The sequence below is a fragment of the Ascidiella aspersa genome, chromosome 2, assembly GCF_963924565.1.
Source record: "Ascidiella aspersa chromosome 2, kaAscAspe10.2, whole genome shotgun sequence".
Taxonomy (NCBI): Eukaryota; Metazoa; Chordata; class Ascidiacea; order Phlebobranchia; family Ascidiidae; genus Ascidiella; species Ascidiella aspersa.
Window position 1 is genome coordinate 39,121,223 of NC_139448.1, and position 15,991 is coordinate 39,137,213.

Below are 15,991 nucleotides of genomic sequence, written 5' to 3' on the forward strand. Positions count from 1 at the left end.
CGCTCATTTGACGGAGTCGGACTAAGATTGTTTTTAACCGGCTCCGCAGCACTGATTGCTAGCGCGAAACCAAGCATAAAAAATGTTTGGCACGCCAGTTGTTGATATTTTGAATTTATTCATAAACTGGCAACCTGCTTACGAAAGGTTACCGACCCCTGCCCTACCTACTGTTGGTATCAGTTGTTGAAAATGAATAAAGATTTGTTCGAAACGTTTAAAATGCCTCCAACTTTTGTATGGTCTTTGATATCCTTACCAGTCAGAAATTTGAAGATGAAATACTCATTTAAAAACACTTGCAAATCTAGTCATTGGTTTAGTCGTTGAAACACTGATCAATTCTGTAAGAATGTGAACACAAAGGACTTTCTAAATAGCATTTTATAAATTCACCAATATTACAAACCTCATGCGCAATAATATCGCAAAACGTTTAAGAGAATGTGCGTTTATTGACGTAAAGACGACCCACGATTTTTTATTTTCAAACAGAAAGTGTTTAACTATTAGAATGGGTGAATGTGTTCGATTAAAAGCAATAACTCATCTAAAAATAACAAAAACGCAACATACACCAAAATATTTGACACAATGACTTTAGTCAATTCACATTGGTCAAAAGAGCTAATAATTTGTGATTCTTTATATCTGGGAAAAATACGATAGCAATCCCCTTTTCCTAACATTTTAAACTAGAAACGAAGAAAGATCAACGAAAAGCGTTTTATTTACAGCAGAGGTTCATCGATAAATCCAACAAAGGACCTGTTTGTTACGTCACTTCCACCACCATTGTCCCGAGAAAGCGACCAGAAGCAATGTTGCCATGACAACAATACTCGTAGTTAGTCGGCCTGTTATAAACAATAAGACAATAGTTACGTCATATGCAGGATTCTGTACCATAAATATAATTTATTTTCATATGTTACGTCACACTAGACCGGGGGTTCTTAAACCGGTTCAATGGCCCCAAGAAGAATATATTTTGGGGTCCATGAAAGGCAAAAATTAAAATCTTGGTAAATAATTTGAAAACATTTGTAAATCAGTTTTCAAACTATATTTCATTTTCACAAACTTTCCTGGGTGCGTCTTTTAAGCAAAGCGTGTAAGCGAATGATTACATTTCTGAAGCGTTGTTTAAACCCTGATTTAATCAAACCTCGCTTCAGCTGAGCCACAATTTGTACACTGACGACTTTACGTCAACGGATGACAAACATGTGGGTTCAAGTTGGGACAAGTCTACCCCGGAATGAACTAATTGTTGTCGGTTGTATATTCGACTATGGCTGTATTCACGGTTGTGTCAAATTACAATTTTCACTCAGAAAACCTTAGTGGACTCAAATTCTAACTTAAACTAGTTTGAGTTGGCTCATTACCAAGGCAAGTCAGCACAATAGTTCTTGTTTTTTTTATTTCCAAACGCCGTCTTTGTTTTATTGTATAGACCCGTGGTTCTTAACCTTCCTACCGGGATAAATTTTGCAGGTCCGTCAAAATGTTTGCTTTTTTCCAATTGGAAACTATCTTTTTTTACCAAATTAAACAGCGTAAATTAAAAAATTAAAATAAATCAAATTTTCAGTCACTTTTAGAAAACATTAAGCAAGTATTTTGCACAACCAATAAAATTTGCTTTTTTGAGCAACTTGAAATCCTTGTGACTTTCAAACAAAGTATTTTACGATTTCACAAAAGCGCCCTTTAAAGTCGTAATTCATTAACGATTGTTTGGCGTGCCGATCCACAACTTGTACACAATGATCATTCGCGAATGTTGAATGAGCCAAACAAGCTCAATTCATGTTACAACTTGCCAAGTGTTTGTCTTGTCACTCCACAACAGTGGTTCCCAAACTTTTTTCGCCCGCTGCACACTAAAAATATATGAAGTATTTCGCGGCACACTTTTAACAGAACAACAATAGAGTCATTTTACAATCGCCCTGACAAACTATATGTAAATGTCTCAATGTGATTTATTTCTAATGGGTATAGTGCGTATTTAAGCCTAAAATGCTTGCGCGTGTGCCTATTTGTAATACAAATACTCTATTTTCCAAAATTAGAAAAAGTTTCGCGGCACACTTGACAATTTCTCGAGGCACACAGTTTGGGAATCACTGCTCCACAAACATAAGCTTTGCTGTGATTTAATGCTTTTTTGTAAAACATAAAAATATTATTCGCCAATGATTGCACTTAACATGTCATATTTAATTTTTAGCTTTTGAAATAAATGAATGTATTTGAAAGACTATAAAATGCCATAATAAAAATGACATTTTGTTCCTTTTTTATTCATTGGCCGGCAAACCAACAGGGTACGATAACAAATTCAAGTTATATGCACTTTAACGATTTGCGACCGCTGATAAATCTACAGTAAGTGTTGTCATCGACTGCGGTAACTTTTTTTAACAATGTTGTTACGCAACAAGAGCGGATTCAGGAATGGTGTCCTCCCAAACTGTTTGTTTGCATTTCAACTTGTTGAGTAAGCAATATCATCTCTGAGAAATACTTGGGCTTACTTCACACTTTGCCAATGTAATTTACGAGGCAACGTTTATATTTTCGAAAGCAAGTATTGCAAAATAATTAATTTAGCAATATTTCAAAAACCAGAGCAAATTTGGACAAAGCCCATTTTTCCGGATCACCATGTACCCCCTTAACCTGGATTAAATTTGCCTTGTTGAGTTAACCTTAAGTCAAATCGCTGAGGTTTTACATGCAAATAGATTTTACATCGAATTAGTTGGATGGTCAGAGGGAAGAAAGTCGATAAATAACCAAAAAAGTTGGCTAAATGCAATTTATTTTCGCTTGGCGCGATTCTCGATTATGTTCAAAGTATTCCGCGGCCCATTTGGTAATGGAACCCGATGGGATTCTGCTCATTGTACCCTGGAAAATAAAAGTTGACTAATTTATACAAATGCATTTTCACGCTGTGACATAGTGTTTTACGTATTTTTAATATATACGTAATCACGTTTTGACGTAAAGTGTGACGTATGGTTATAAACATGAAGAATTTTCCGTTTTCTTGTGTAGTTGTTTTGTTAGAAAGCTACGAATGCGTTTACATGAGTTTCGTTGCAACAAAAGTTGATTTCGTCCTCGCATGATGCATTTCACCATTTTTGGCCTATAACTACTGTATTATCAGTTGTTAAAAATAAATAAAAATAGATATTAATCATATATATAACAGCACAAAATATCTTTTGTGGGAAGAAACTAACAATCTGCAAATTTTTAATATACAATTTTTGTTTAGTTAAATATTAGAACTAAGAGGGTAACTTTGTGTTATTCCTGCAAAGGTATAGAATAATTTTGACTTGTTTATTATTTGTCTCTCAACAAAGCTAGTGTTTTGCCCCTTAAGAATTTCATCGGTAAAAAAATAAATTAAACAACAACTATTTATTGCAACTATCAGTTAAATATGAGAACGTAGTTGTGGCTTATTCATGTAGTATAACTTTTATTTCTGGTTGAATTATCCACTCATCAAAGCTTAATGCACTTTGTGAGCCTTTTTAACTTGCTTGTTGTTGTCCGATCCAAGCCTTATTACAATACAACCACTCAAGCGTGCCATTTGATCGCTCAACCATGAAGCTTGATATTTTTGTGCGCCGCGAACGTTTGTAAGTATTCTATGTCAGGGCAAGTGTGGTAATAATTGTTAACGAAGATCTAACTACCTTCTCACTACAGTTTCAGAAGTTGTTTTTGCCATTTAAACGTTATTTGCGATAAATTTGCAGGTATTACTGTGTATATGACTTTATTATGTCGTTGGTCTTAATACTATGGTATTATAGATCTGCTTCACGTATTGTTGCTTTGTAGGTCTCATTGTGCGTTGCCGTTTGGTAATATTAATGTTTTGACTTCAGTTTTACCTTATTAGATAACTTTTAATTTTTGATTACTTGTTGTTCACAACTTCCTAAATTTGTAGCAGCCCTTGTGTTCATTTAACTTGACGGAGTTCTTGTTCACATAAAGTGACGATTAAAAAATATATTTTTTTATATAATGAGACTTTATTAAACAACATGCCTTTTATACCTGAAACTGTATTTTTAGCTGATGTTTAAGTTTGTCTCTAAACTTGCTGACATTTCATGTGACACCCAGAAAAACTTTACTCTGTATATATTTGGCGACTTAAAGAATAACATTCGTTTTTGCAATGATTAGGAATTCACAGTAATTAACAGACGAATTTGATCATAGTAAAAGCCAAAAACAACAAATAAACACGCTATGAAAATGAGCTGAAACACTTAATTCATTCGAATCTGTTTTAACAAATAAACAGTCTTAAGATCACTATGGAAATAAGTAAAGTTAAAAACTTGTCAAAAATAAAATGCCAAAGATTTTTTGAAGAGATTATCGGAGTTTTACTTTGTAGAACAAGATAATAAACAAGATATAATTTGTAAGTGCAGGATTACTATTTACAAGAAATTTAGAAAGCGTTATGTTACTTTTTAGAGAGCGTCTACTAAAGCCCTCATTAGATTGCTTTTTAATTGAAAATTTTCATCAGACGTTACAACAGCCAAATTTTGATTCGTAAATTTGTTTAATGTTCTGAAAAGCCTTTAGACGCTCATTGCCTTGAAACATATTTACCAAGTCGGAATAACACCCGGCCTCATTTACTTCTAGCGCCATATATATAGCACTTATTACGTCATCTCTCCTCGGTATAATAGGCGATTCCTGACCAATTCTTCGGGCAACTTCAAACTGCAGCAAAACGAACGCCTGGAATTGTGGATCTGTTGGGCAAGGGCAAGTCTGACTTGTTAAAAAACCATCATATGCAGCAGGGAAATCGTTAACCAACGCCTGTTCCAAAAGGTCGTTCCATCTCGGAGCAGACCAGTCTTCACCATAATTGAACGATATCATCCCGTTGCGTGGCTGCCGCTCTGTTGGGTTTGCCCCCAGTTTAAACAAAACCTCTTCGTTCCATTTGAAGTTATAAACCTTGCCTTTGACGTAGTTGATTCTGTCAGACACGATGTTGACGAAGTCTTGTCTGAGAGTTGCTCCATTGTAGTTCTGCGTAAATGCAAAGATAAATTAGACGAGGCAAGCTTCAACTGGAATGTTACTTTCTTGTGGGTGAAAATAGAGCAACTTTCAAACCGAAACGCAAAACTATTATAGATGACGTCACCACGTTACGCAATAAAATATTTACCCTCTAATAAACCTGGGATCTTGCTAAAACCTTGGTTTTCATTGTAGGAGATGGCACAAGCATTTGCGTGACAAGGAGATTGTTTTATTGGGGTTAAATTGTCAAATAAACAATATAAAGGGGAGTAAAAAGGTATATTGTTTTATTGGAACACCGTTCAGGTTTAGTTTTACCTCTCAGCTATACCCACTAAGCTACGAAGTGAACAAGTGTGTTTATTACTCGTGAAAGTTTCCTTTTAAAAGTTTGAAATGATTTGAAGATTAAGTTTCTACTTAAGACATGGCGAAGCATTGGTTTATGTGCTTAATGTACTACATTTTGTAATTATTGTTTTATAAAAAAATGTTATTGTGATTTTTTTTCAATGAACTTGTGATTAGAAGTGATAAAGTAGAATATTCTCACCCAACTCAACTTCCAAGGAACGTAACTTGAAATATTATCAACCAAACAAATTCTTTTCTATTGAAACGGTATTTTTTTTTAAAAACTTCACACAAAAATAATTGGAGGTGTGGAACCATTTGCTTATTTGAGTGGCGATTAAATCAATTGTATCTGTGGGATTTATTTTGTAGTTGTTCAACTCACCAATTCGGCAGCTGCTGGTTCCATCCCTTTGGCGTATTTTGTTGGATTATAAAACACGTTATCACTAGAGTTGGTATAGCTTAAAAAAAACACGTTTTATCTTTAAATCGTTATGATTTTTACTATTCCTGACATTTTATCGACGACATTTCAGCCGCTGCTAAACTGTTTTCCATTTTTTTTACGTTGGTATATTTGTCCAGACCTTTGCCGAAAGTAGACAAATAATGAACTCAATCGACGTGCGAAATAATAAAGTTATTAAGCCAAAGTTTGCTTTTTAGAAATCTTGGTTACATTTGGTTGGTAACTTACTGTTTTTTGCTTTTTCAAAGTTGAAAAAAGCTGCCTTCTATCGTAAACCCTCTGAAATCGCGGTTTGAAATGCCCATATTAATTTAGTATCGGACGAGTACCGATACCACCCTAGTATCGGACGAGTACCGATACCAACCTAGTATCGGACGAGTACCGATACCACCCTAGTATCGGACGAGTACCGATACCAACCTAGTATCGGACGAGTACCGGTACCAACCTAGTATCGGACGAGCACCCTAGTATCGGAAGAGTACCGATACCAACCTAGTATCGGACGAGTACCGATAGCACCCTAGTATCGGAAGAGTACCGATACCAACCTAGTATCGGACGAGTACCGATAGCACCCTAGTATCGGAAGAGTACCGATACCACCCTAGTATCGGACGAGTACCGATACCACCCTAGTATCGGACGAGTACCGATACCACCCTAGTATCGGAAGAGTACCGATACCACCCTAGTATCGGAAGAGTACCGATACCACCCTAGTATCGGACGAGTACCGATACCACCCTAGTATCGGACGAGTACCGATACCACCCTAGTATCGGACGAGTACCGATACCACCCTAGTATCGGAAGAGTACCGATACCACCCTAGTATCGGACGAGTACCGATACCACCCTAGTATCGGACGAGTACCGATACCACCCTAGTATCGGACGAGTACCTATACCACCCTAGTGTCGGACGAGTACCGATACCACCCTAGTATCGGACGACTACCGATACCAACCTAGTATCGGACGAGCACCGATACCAACCTAGTATCGGACGAGCACCGATACCAACCTAGTATCGGACGAGTACTGATGCCACCCTAGTATCGGACGAGCACCGATACCAACCTAGTATCGGACGAGCACCGATACCAACCTAGTATCGGACGAGTACTGATGCCAACCTAGTATCGGACGAGCACCGATACCAACCTAGTATCGGACGAGCACCGATACCAACCTAGTATCGGACGAGTACTGATGCCACCCTAGTATTCGATAACTGACGTTCTGATGCTAAATGTTGTCAATCGAGATGTTATAAAGCACTAATCGTTTCCTTTCAATCAACCTTCAACTTAAGTAGCATCACGTTTCAGAAAACCGTCGCTCTACAGACACAGGCTCAGAGAAGAGCGAGTCGAGATACAACCAACATGTGGCCAGGTTCTGCCCTTTTAAACAATGCTGTGATGACGTTTTAAAGTAATAAGCATAGACGCCTGACAATTAAAATTCATCCATGGCCCAAACGTCAATTCGATATTCTTAGTACAACCTCCAACTATTATGCTCTAAAACATTGACTACTTTTTAAAAAGAAAAAATTCCAGGTTTAAAAATACAAACGGTTATGTTACGATATTATTCAACAACCTTGTGATGGTTAATGTTTTTTAACAACAACTAAAAATAAAGTGTTGTACCTTCTTGTTTATCAAGCATTAGCGAAGCAGGTGCCGACAAGCAGAAACCTTCTGTAAATTTATCTGTGAAATCATGGAGATACATCCTTTTCATGTATTTCACACTAATCAACACGAGTCAATATCAATCTTTTGGTAAATCCTATTCGTTATAATATTACCTGAAATAACACCAAAAAAATTTCAAATTTCCTGGGCAATTATTTAAATGTACATCTGTTAATTTTCACGTTTTTGCAGGTTTAAACCTCTCAGTGCCACATAATATATTTTTACATGTTTTTTATTAAGAGGCAGTGTTGTAAACAAGTTATTTTGAAATAAGTCCCATTCAGGCCTTTGGAAAATAACTCAAGTCCAAGTCAAACTACTAACATTGGTAACTTCGTTTTTAATGTTTTTATTCATGATTAAAACGTTATAACAATGTCATTCTAAGTCTTTATAAGAATTTGTTTTAGGAATAAAGGTTAGGGTTTAAAGTCAGTTTAGTTACATTTGCTTTCTATTTCCAGAGTTCTTGTTGTTTATTTGTTAGGTTGCCTTGTAGAAAAGCTATGAAGTTTTGTTGCAACAGAGTTGATTTTGTCCTTACATAAAACATTTAACATTCTGATTAAGACATGACGCAACAATGACAAATCGCAACGTCACAAGCAACAGGAACAATCGCGCGGTGCATTGTGAGGTTGAACCACCATCGCACTATTGTTACGTTAATACATCATGAGGTTTATTTATTAGCTGTGGTAAGTAATTGACCCATTGACGTTTGTTTCATGATTGAGTTTTAATTGTCAAACGTTTAAACTTATTGCTCATCAAAATAATGTAAACTTAACCGAACTTTACAACATTAACCATCACAAGGTTGATGAATAATATCGTAACATACCCGTTTGTGTTTTTAAACCTGGAATTTTTTCTTTTTAAAAAGTAGTCAATGTTTTAGAGCATAATAGTTGGAGGTTGTAGTAAGAATATCGAAGCCTATACAGAAGTAGGTATAGCCTACCTCAGGGGTGGGCAACCCCTGGCACGCGTCTAGATGATTTTCAAGACACACCAAATGATTTAACGCGCACGTTATATAACCTTAAGAAAGTGCAATCATTACATCACTATTGCTTCAATAACATTATTAATACATCCCTAACACTACCGCTAACTAAATGGTTGCACATTTCCAGTTTGTGTCACAAATTAGTGCCCTTACTGTTGTGTTTAACATTATTTTTTGTAAGCGTTAAACTTGTTGTTTACGACTAACCGTTCCCATTACGTCGCAATACCCTAAAATTGGGGTGATGTTCGCTGCGTGAAAGCGGGCATTGTACATTGAAATTAAGCACGTGTGTTTTTATGCGACTGAAAACCAAGCTAAAAGCGACCTGAAAACAGCCAAAATATGTTCTAAAATAGCGGGCACATAATTTTCGTGACAGTTCGTTTTTTTTTCAGCATGGTTAGGGCATCTTTACAGAATTTAACTTTAGGTTTAATATGGCGGCTCATAAGATGCTTAAATTAGAGATCAGATTATTCGTAAATTAGATTTCAGATCACAGCATTAGGTAAAACTACCAGAGTTCGACGTGTGCGCATGCGCAGTACCAAAGTTCGAAACTGATAATGCAGATAACTGTAAATTGTTAAGGTGGAACAGCATATGATGGTGTATTTTCTACGACCCCTATGAGTGTCAATCTTATTTTTCCTACGTAAATCGGTAAGATACAGGCTGGAAAGTCTGAGCCGGATTCGGGGCTCAACGAAATCGCTTATTTGACCGGAGTCGGACTAAGATTGTTTTTAACCGACTCCGCAGCACTGATTGCTAGTGCAAAACCAAGCATAAAAAATGTTTGGCACGCCAGTTGTTGATATTTTGAATTTATTCATAAACTGGCAACCTGCTTACGAAAGGTTGCCGACCTCTGCCCTACCTACTGTTGGTATCAGATGTTGCAAATAAATAAAGATTTGTTCGAAACGTTCAAAATGCCTCCAACTTTTGTATGGTCTTTGATATCCTTACCAGTCAGAAATTTGAAGATGAAATATTCATTTAAAAACAGTTGCAAATCTAGTCATTGATTTAGTCGTTGAAACACTGATCAATTCTGTAAGAATGTGAACACAAAGGACTTTCTAAATAGCATTTTCTAAATTCACAAATATTACAAACCTCATGCGCAATAATATCGCAAAACGTTTAAGAGAATGTGCGTTTATTGACGTAAAGACGATCCACGATTTTTTTTATTTTCAAACAGAAAGTGTTTAACTTTTAAAATGGGTGAATGTGTTCGATTAAAAGCAATAACTCATCTAAAAATAACAGAAACGCAGCATACAGAAAGCTAATTGTTTGTGCGCAAAAATTAATATGAATAAACAAATTTTATTGAAATTACTCAAGAAAACTTAATTTTGACCAAAATATTTGACACAATGACTTCAGTCAATTCATATTGGTCAAAAGAGCTAATTATTTGTGATTCTTTATATCTGGGAAAAATACGATAGCAATCCCTTTTCCTAACATTTTAAACTCAAAACGAAGAAATATCAACGAAAGCGTTTTATTTACAGCAGAGGTTCATCGATAAATCCAACAAAGGACCTGTTTGTTACGTCACTTTCGCCACCATTGTCCCGAGAAAGCGACCAAAAGCAAGGTTGCCATGACAACCGCACTGGAAGCTAGTTGGCCTCCTGTAAACAATAGAACAATAGTGACTTACACATGATTGTGTGCCATAAAAATAATTTATTTTCAAATGTTACGTCACACTGGGGGTGTTTTTAAACTGGACCCAGGAGGAATAATTTTTGAGATCCATGAACCTATAATTAAAATCTTGGTAAATAATTTGAAAAGTGGAAGAAATTTTGCGAAAGAAAAAATATCAGTAAAAAAACGCTCCGTGTAATTCTTTTAAATGTATTTAAAATTTATGTCGTTGTTGACTAATATTAACTTTTTTTGCTCAGTTTTAAAATCACTGAAATAGTAATTAAACTATTCTGCTTTTAATTACAACTTCAGGAGATCGGAATTGTTCAAAGTGAATTCGATAATAATAGCACAACAACCATTCATTCCACCTCGTGATATTGTCCACGATATTCGGAAGCCTTTCCTTGTAAGGCTGACGTCACTATTGAAGGTCACCTTGACGAACAATGACGTAGATATGACGTCACTAGGTCTGTTGTAGCCGCAGTGACGCAAATCTAACTAAAAGCATTAAACACGAAATCGCGGTTAAAATATAGTAATATATATAAGGTGGTTTTTAAAAATACTTCTTTTTAAAGTGAACTCCATTTAAACGCGAATGATGGATTAGATTTGCTGGCGATTGTTAACAAGATTAAAATGGGAGGTTGCGCGTCGCTGTTAAATGTTAAATACATTAAACAATATAAAAATATTATGATTCTCTCTTTGGGTTTAGCTAATTCATCCCGCATTTGTTTTAAGATAATACAACTATTGGGCCTATTAATAAAAACTTGCAAGTATAATACGGGTTTACCGAACAATTAGAACTTGCTTCACTCATCTGGTGCGCTACAACGGTGAGGTCTATGACCCAAATAATGTTACTATGAGACCTACAGAATACAAACTTGCAACTATATCAGGAGAAATACTGGTCTACCCCAAAAAAGAGCTCGCTTTTTAAGCATACGGCATTTCTTTGCAACTATAAGGTCTAATGTGTATGTCGTAACAAGCCAATATAAGCAGGTTGAACTGGAAGTAATAAATCGTTAAATGTTATCACATCTCGTACCGTATAAAGTCCGTATGTGGTGCATTGCTATACACTAAACAGTGGTTCCCAACCTTTTTTGGTTTACGGCAACCCACAGAAATTATAAATAGTTCGCGGAACCCTTGCTCGTATTTTTGCTCAGTGATTAACTGTAACGTTACAATGAACGAGATTGAAACAGCACGTTAACTGCAACAAGGTTGAAATTTTTTTTTTAATTATTAGCACGTTTATCGTACACTAAAAATTGTATCAGGAAGCTCACCAAAGGAGCAAAATTGGAATACAAATAATTTGTAATATCTCTCAGCACCCTTGAGCGTTAAAAATGGCACCTAGAGCGCCCGGAACCATGATTGAGAACCACTGCTACTCACAATGTTATCCCCGTCATAAACTTCCACGTAATCGCGTCGACATCCAGTTGATGATTCAACATCAAAGTCCTCGAAGCGAAGTCTTATTTTCTGCGGAAATTCGCTGATCAGGGACATGTGATTATTATCACACAAATACTTTGAAAGTCGGATTGAAACTCGAGTAAGGATTCTTAAAACTACCCGAGTCCGACTTGCGCATGCGCATAAGCAAGTTAAGAACCGATAAGGCCGCAAACTGTAAATTGTAAAGATGAAAAAGCATGTGGTTGAATAGTGGATAATTGTATGACACCCCTATGAGTGGATTGCTGAGTATCGATCTTATTTCAGTTACGTATATATTTGGAATACAAAAAAAATAATAGGGACTTAATATGAAGTTGATACAATAAAAAAATATTAAAATATGCTTAACATGTCTTGTGCTGACTTTGCAGGGCTAACTCGTACTGATTGTAATAATTTTTGATAAATAGCTTAATGCTGACTTTTCCTAAAATAATTTGGCATCGGACGAAACGCAGATGGAGTACCACATGGAGTGGGTTACCGGCTCCAATCCGATTTTTTCAAAAGTCTTCAGTTGCAAACAGAACCATGTATGATATTTATTCTACATCCAATGCACGATATTTTCGGCAGTAGGCGGCCGATACTAGAGGGTATCGGTAGTTGTCCGATAATATCGTCATATTATTTTCTGTTTTTGTCGCTAACCCTTTTCTACTTCTATCTTTAAATTTCAGTCCACAAATAAATAATGTCCTTATATTTATCTGTTTAAATAGTCATTTTAGGTAAAGTCAGCATTAGGATATATATCCTTATTATAACCAGTACAAGTTATTTCTCTAAATTCAACACAATTTATTTTAGCAGAAAACGTAACTTTTTACTAATGTTTATAATTTAAACAACCGTCTTTAGGACAATATATTTGTGGCTTGACAAAAATATGTAAAAAAGCTTGAACCACATAGGACTGTAAAATCAGCACAATTCATTTTAGTCATCCTTTAATCCTTTGATTTTTTCACCAAGGAAATATACAACCATATGCTATTCCGCCTTTACAATTTACAGTTTGCGACCTTACCAGCTTTGAAATTTAGAACTGCGCACGTCGGACTCTGGTAGTTTTAGAAATTATTACTCGAATTCCGAATCCGACTTCAGCCAAACAATTGGTTTGTGCGTAAGATAATAATAACCTGACTCCGGCCCCCTGATGTATACATTTTCAACAAATGTAACCATATAAAATTACTTCAATCTGCGACCCAACCAAATTAAACGACAAAATGTGTTGAGAGTTCTATTCCGCAGCCAAACAAGTAGCTTGTAGCAATAAGGTTAACATGCAACCCACCAGCCCCACAGCTCCGTATATCCTCCACGTGCATGAGGCGAGGTTGGGGTAGTTCGAGGGGTAGTTGGGTGAGATGATGACCCCGGTTGAACCCGCCAGTGTTTCTGACCCACAAGTGTAAACTGGAATACCGGTCGATGTTGGGGATGAAACTGTGGGACGAAAACAAATCCAGGGTTAGAATACAGCCGTTAATGCAAGGACATTGATTAAACAATGGTCGGGTCGGGTGTGCTTTAAAGTCTTAGTATTTATTATCAATCAATATTTGCTATAGTTTCAAAGTTAAAGTTACTAAATAAAAGCGTTTTCTGCATTTTTATTGCTGTGTCTATAAAACGAACAAGACGCCTTTTCCGTCAGTGTCATCGTTTGTTAGTTTGTTTTAAATGTACTAACAAGATGCAGCAGGCAACGGTGTTATGGTTGTTTCTCGACTTGCTCCTCTCTGAGCCTGTGTAGCTCAGTTGGTAGAGCGACGGTCCCGGTATGACCGAGGTCGTGAGTTCGAACCTTACTACAGGCTAGTTGTTTATCTAGCCTTGCCTTGCTTGCACCATAATACTGACCAGGCCGAATGAATTCGGTAAGCCTTCACGAAGGCATTACATGCAGTGCTGCGGAGTCGGTTAAAAATACCCCAAGTCCGACTCCTGTCAAATTTGCGATTTTATCGAGTCCCGAGTCCAGCCCGGACTCTACAGCCTGTTTTCCGCCAATTTACGTAACTAAAATAACGTGGATATTAGGCAATCCACTTATAGGGGTGTCGTATAATTCATTCACTCACAAAACATAGTTGGAAAATATTCCACCATATGCTATTCCACCTTTACAATTTACAGTTGGCAGTAATATCAGTTTTAAAATTTGGTACTGCGCATGCGCATGTTGGAATCGGGTAGTTTTACGTGATCTTACTAGAGTACCATAGTTCCGAGTCCGACTCCAGCAAAACAAACCGACTCCACAGCCCTGATTACATGTATTAGTTTTGCTTAGATACGACTCACTGGGCGTGGTAAAGGTTGTCCATCTTAGTTGGAAGCCTGTGTAAGCCGCACTGTTGTCAGACACGAACTCGATCTTCACAGATGAACCGGTAGACTCAATGTCACCGGGTTCTCCATACTGACAGTATCTCGCGATCAGCTGTGATGAAACAATCGACCTTTGTTGACTACATATGTTGTCACAACATAGTTGTTTTCGAAATTAGTTCATTTAGTTTAACTTAGTTAGACGTATATAAGCTATTGCTGCAAATTACATTTGCCAGAAGAGCTCTACAAACCTGTTAGTTAGACGTAGAATGAATATTAAAAGCCTATACAGAGGTAGGTATGGCTATAGCATTTTGTGAACGTTTCGAATAAATGGTAATATACTGACTAGATGTTGTAGTGAGAAGCGTAATAAACTTTGTAATGTTAAGTTCAACCCACCGAGGTCTCTCCGTCGTAGACGTTCAACCTGTCAGATGCGCAATTGTACGTTGAATCGATTCTCATGTGATTGAAGACGATTCTGATTCGCTAACAACATGGTGAAGTTTAAAGCATGCTTTGGGGGTTAAAGTTAAACGTAAAAGTTTGTTTTCACAGTCTCTAACAGAAAAGACCAATATTTGTTTTTTCAATTAAAGCCAAAAGTAAAATTTTAAATATATTTTATTATTTTCCCAGTAACTCGAACCCATGCTAAATTTCGCTAAATTATATTAAATTAAACTGATACTAATTTTAGACTGACTCTATGGTCAATCAATGAAAAATTTAATAAGAAAAATAAAATAGAAAAACTATCAGACCATTTCAACAAAACTGACAACTATAAATGTTGAAAACTTTTTTCTAATGGCTTGTCCCACCTGGTTAAACGAAGCTGAGATCCTCCAAACGCACCTGACATTGTGGGGGTATTTTAGAGGGTAGTTAGGTGACTTTAGGATTCCAGAACTCGCAGTGAGCTGGGTTGAACCACACGAGTATGTAGAGGCTGCAGAAACAGAGTTTTTACAAATTTAAGTGCCGTAACTTGAAAATGAAAAAGCCAAAAGGTCGAGCAAACCGACATCACCTTGATGAAGACGTTATAATACAAACTTGTAACAACAGCTCGCAACCGCACCTATGTTTTCCTCTATTTCATTTTGTTCAGTTTTTCCTTTTTTTGATATAATTTCTTAGGATACGTATTTACCTTTTAGTTAGGGCAAAAAACTTTCATAGGCCTACATAATTTTATGTCTTTACAAATTTAACTTCCATAAATACAGTAATAATCAACCTCTTTTAGCAAGCCAACCAAGTTGCCATAAACCGAACTCAAAGTTGTACAACATCAACATATTGTTTATATATATTTTTTCGTTTTTTTAGGCAAGAAAGACTCATTTTAATTTTTGCATTATATTCTTGTTTATTAAGTTCATTCATTTCGCTTTTTTGACCAACTTACTGCGTGCCGTCCACTTAAGTTTGAACCCGCTGCTTTGAACTTGAAGATCAGAGTTGAAGGTCACCTTCATCCTTCGGCCCGTAGAAAATACGGTAGAGGGCGCTGTTGCTCCACAAAATGTTCCCAAAACCTGAAAGTAAAAAAAATGAAGAAAAATCGCATAATTGTGAAAATTAACCTATAATCACAAATTTGTTGTGTTACTGGAAGAAAAACAATCAAATAAATAAAAAACAAAGAAGAGGGGAAATTCACCTAAAGAGAAAGTCGAAAATTTAAAACCAACTTTTCTTAATTTTTATTTTAAAAGCAACGTATAATAATGAAAAGTTATTGTGCTACTGCAATAAAAAACAACAACGAAATATTCAAAAGGGGGGATTTTCCACCGGGATGGG

General features: G+C 36.3%; 1 protein-coding gene and 1 non-coding gene across 2 annotated transcripts; one reads left to right on the top strand and one right to left on the bottom strand.

The window, feature by feature from the left end:
• Positions 1-9,831: 9,831 nt before the first annotated feature.
• On the bottom strand, positions 9,832-15,720 carry LOC146165697 (membrane frizzled-related protein-like). The gene is made up of 8 exons (XM_083382743.1): positions 15,594-15,720; positions 15,004-15,131; positions 14,579-14,668; positions 14,147-14,285; positions 13,134-13,285; positions 11,762-11,851; positions 10,708-10,840; positions 9,832-10,314 (listed from the first exon to the last, which is right to left on the bottom strand). Exons 1-8 carry the CDS (start codon positions 15,661-15,663, stop codon positions 10,235-10,237), a joined length of 882 nt encoding a protein of 293 aa, XP_083238869.1. The 5' UTR covers positions 15,664-15,720; the 3' UTR covers positions 9,832-10,234.
• Positions 13,586-13,659, top strand: Trnat-ggu (transfer RNA threonine (anticodon GGU)). Its single transcript has one exon. It is a non-coding gene; the product is annotated as a tRNA-Thr (tRNA).
• Positions 15,721-15,991: the final 271 nt, after the last annotated feature.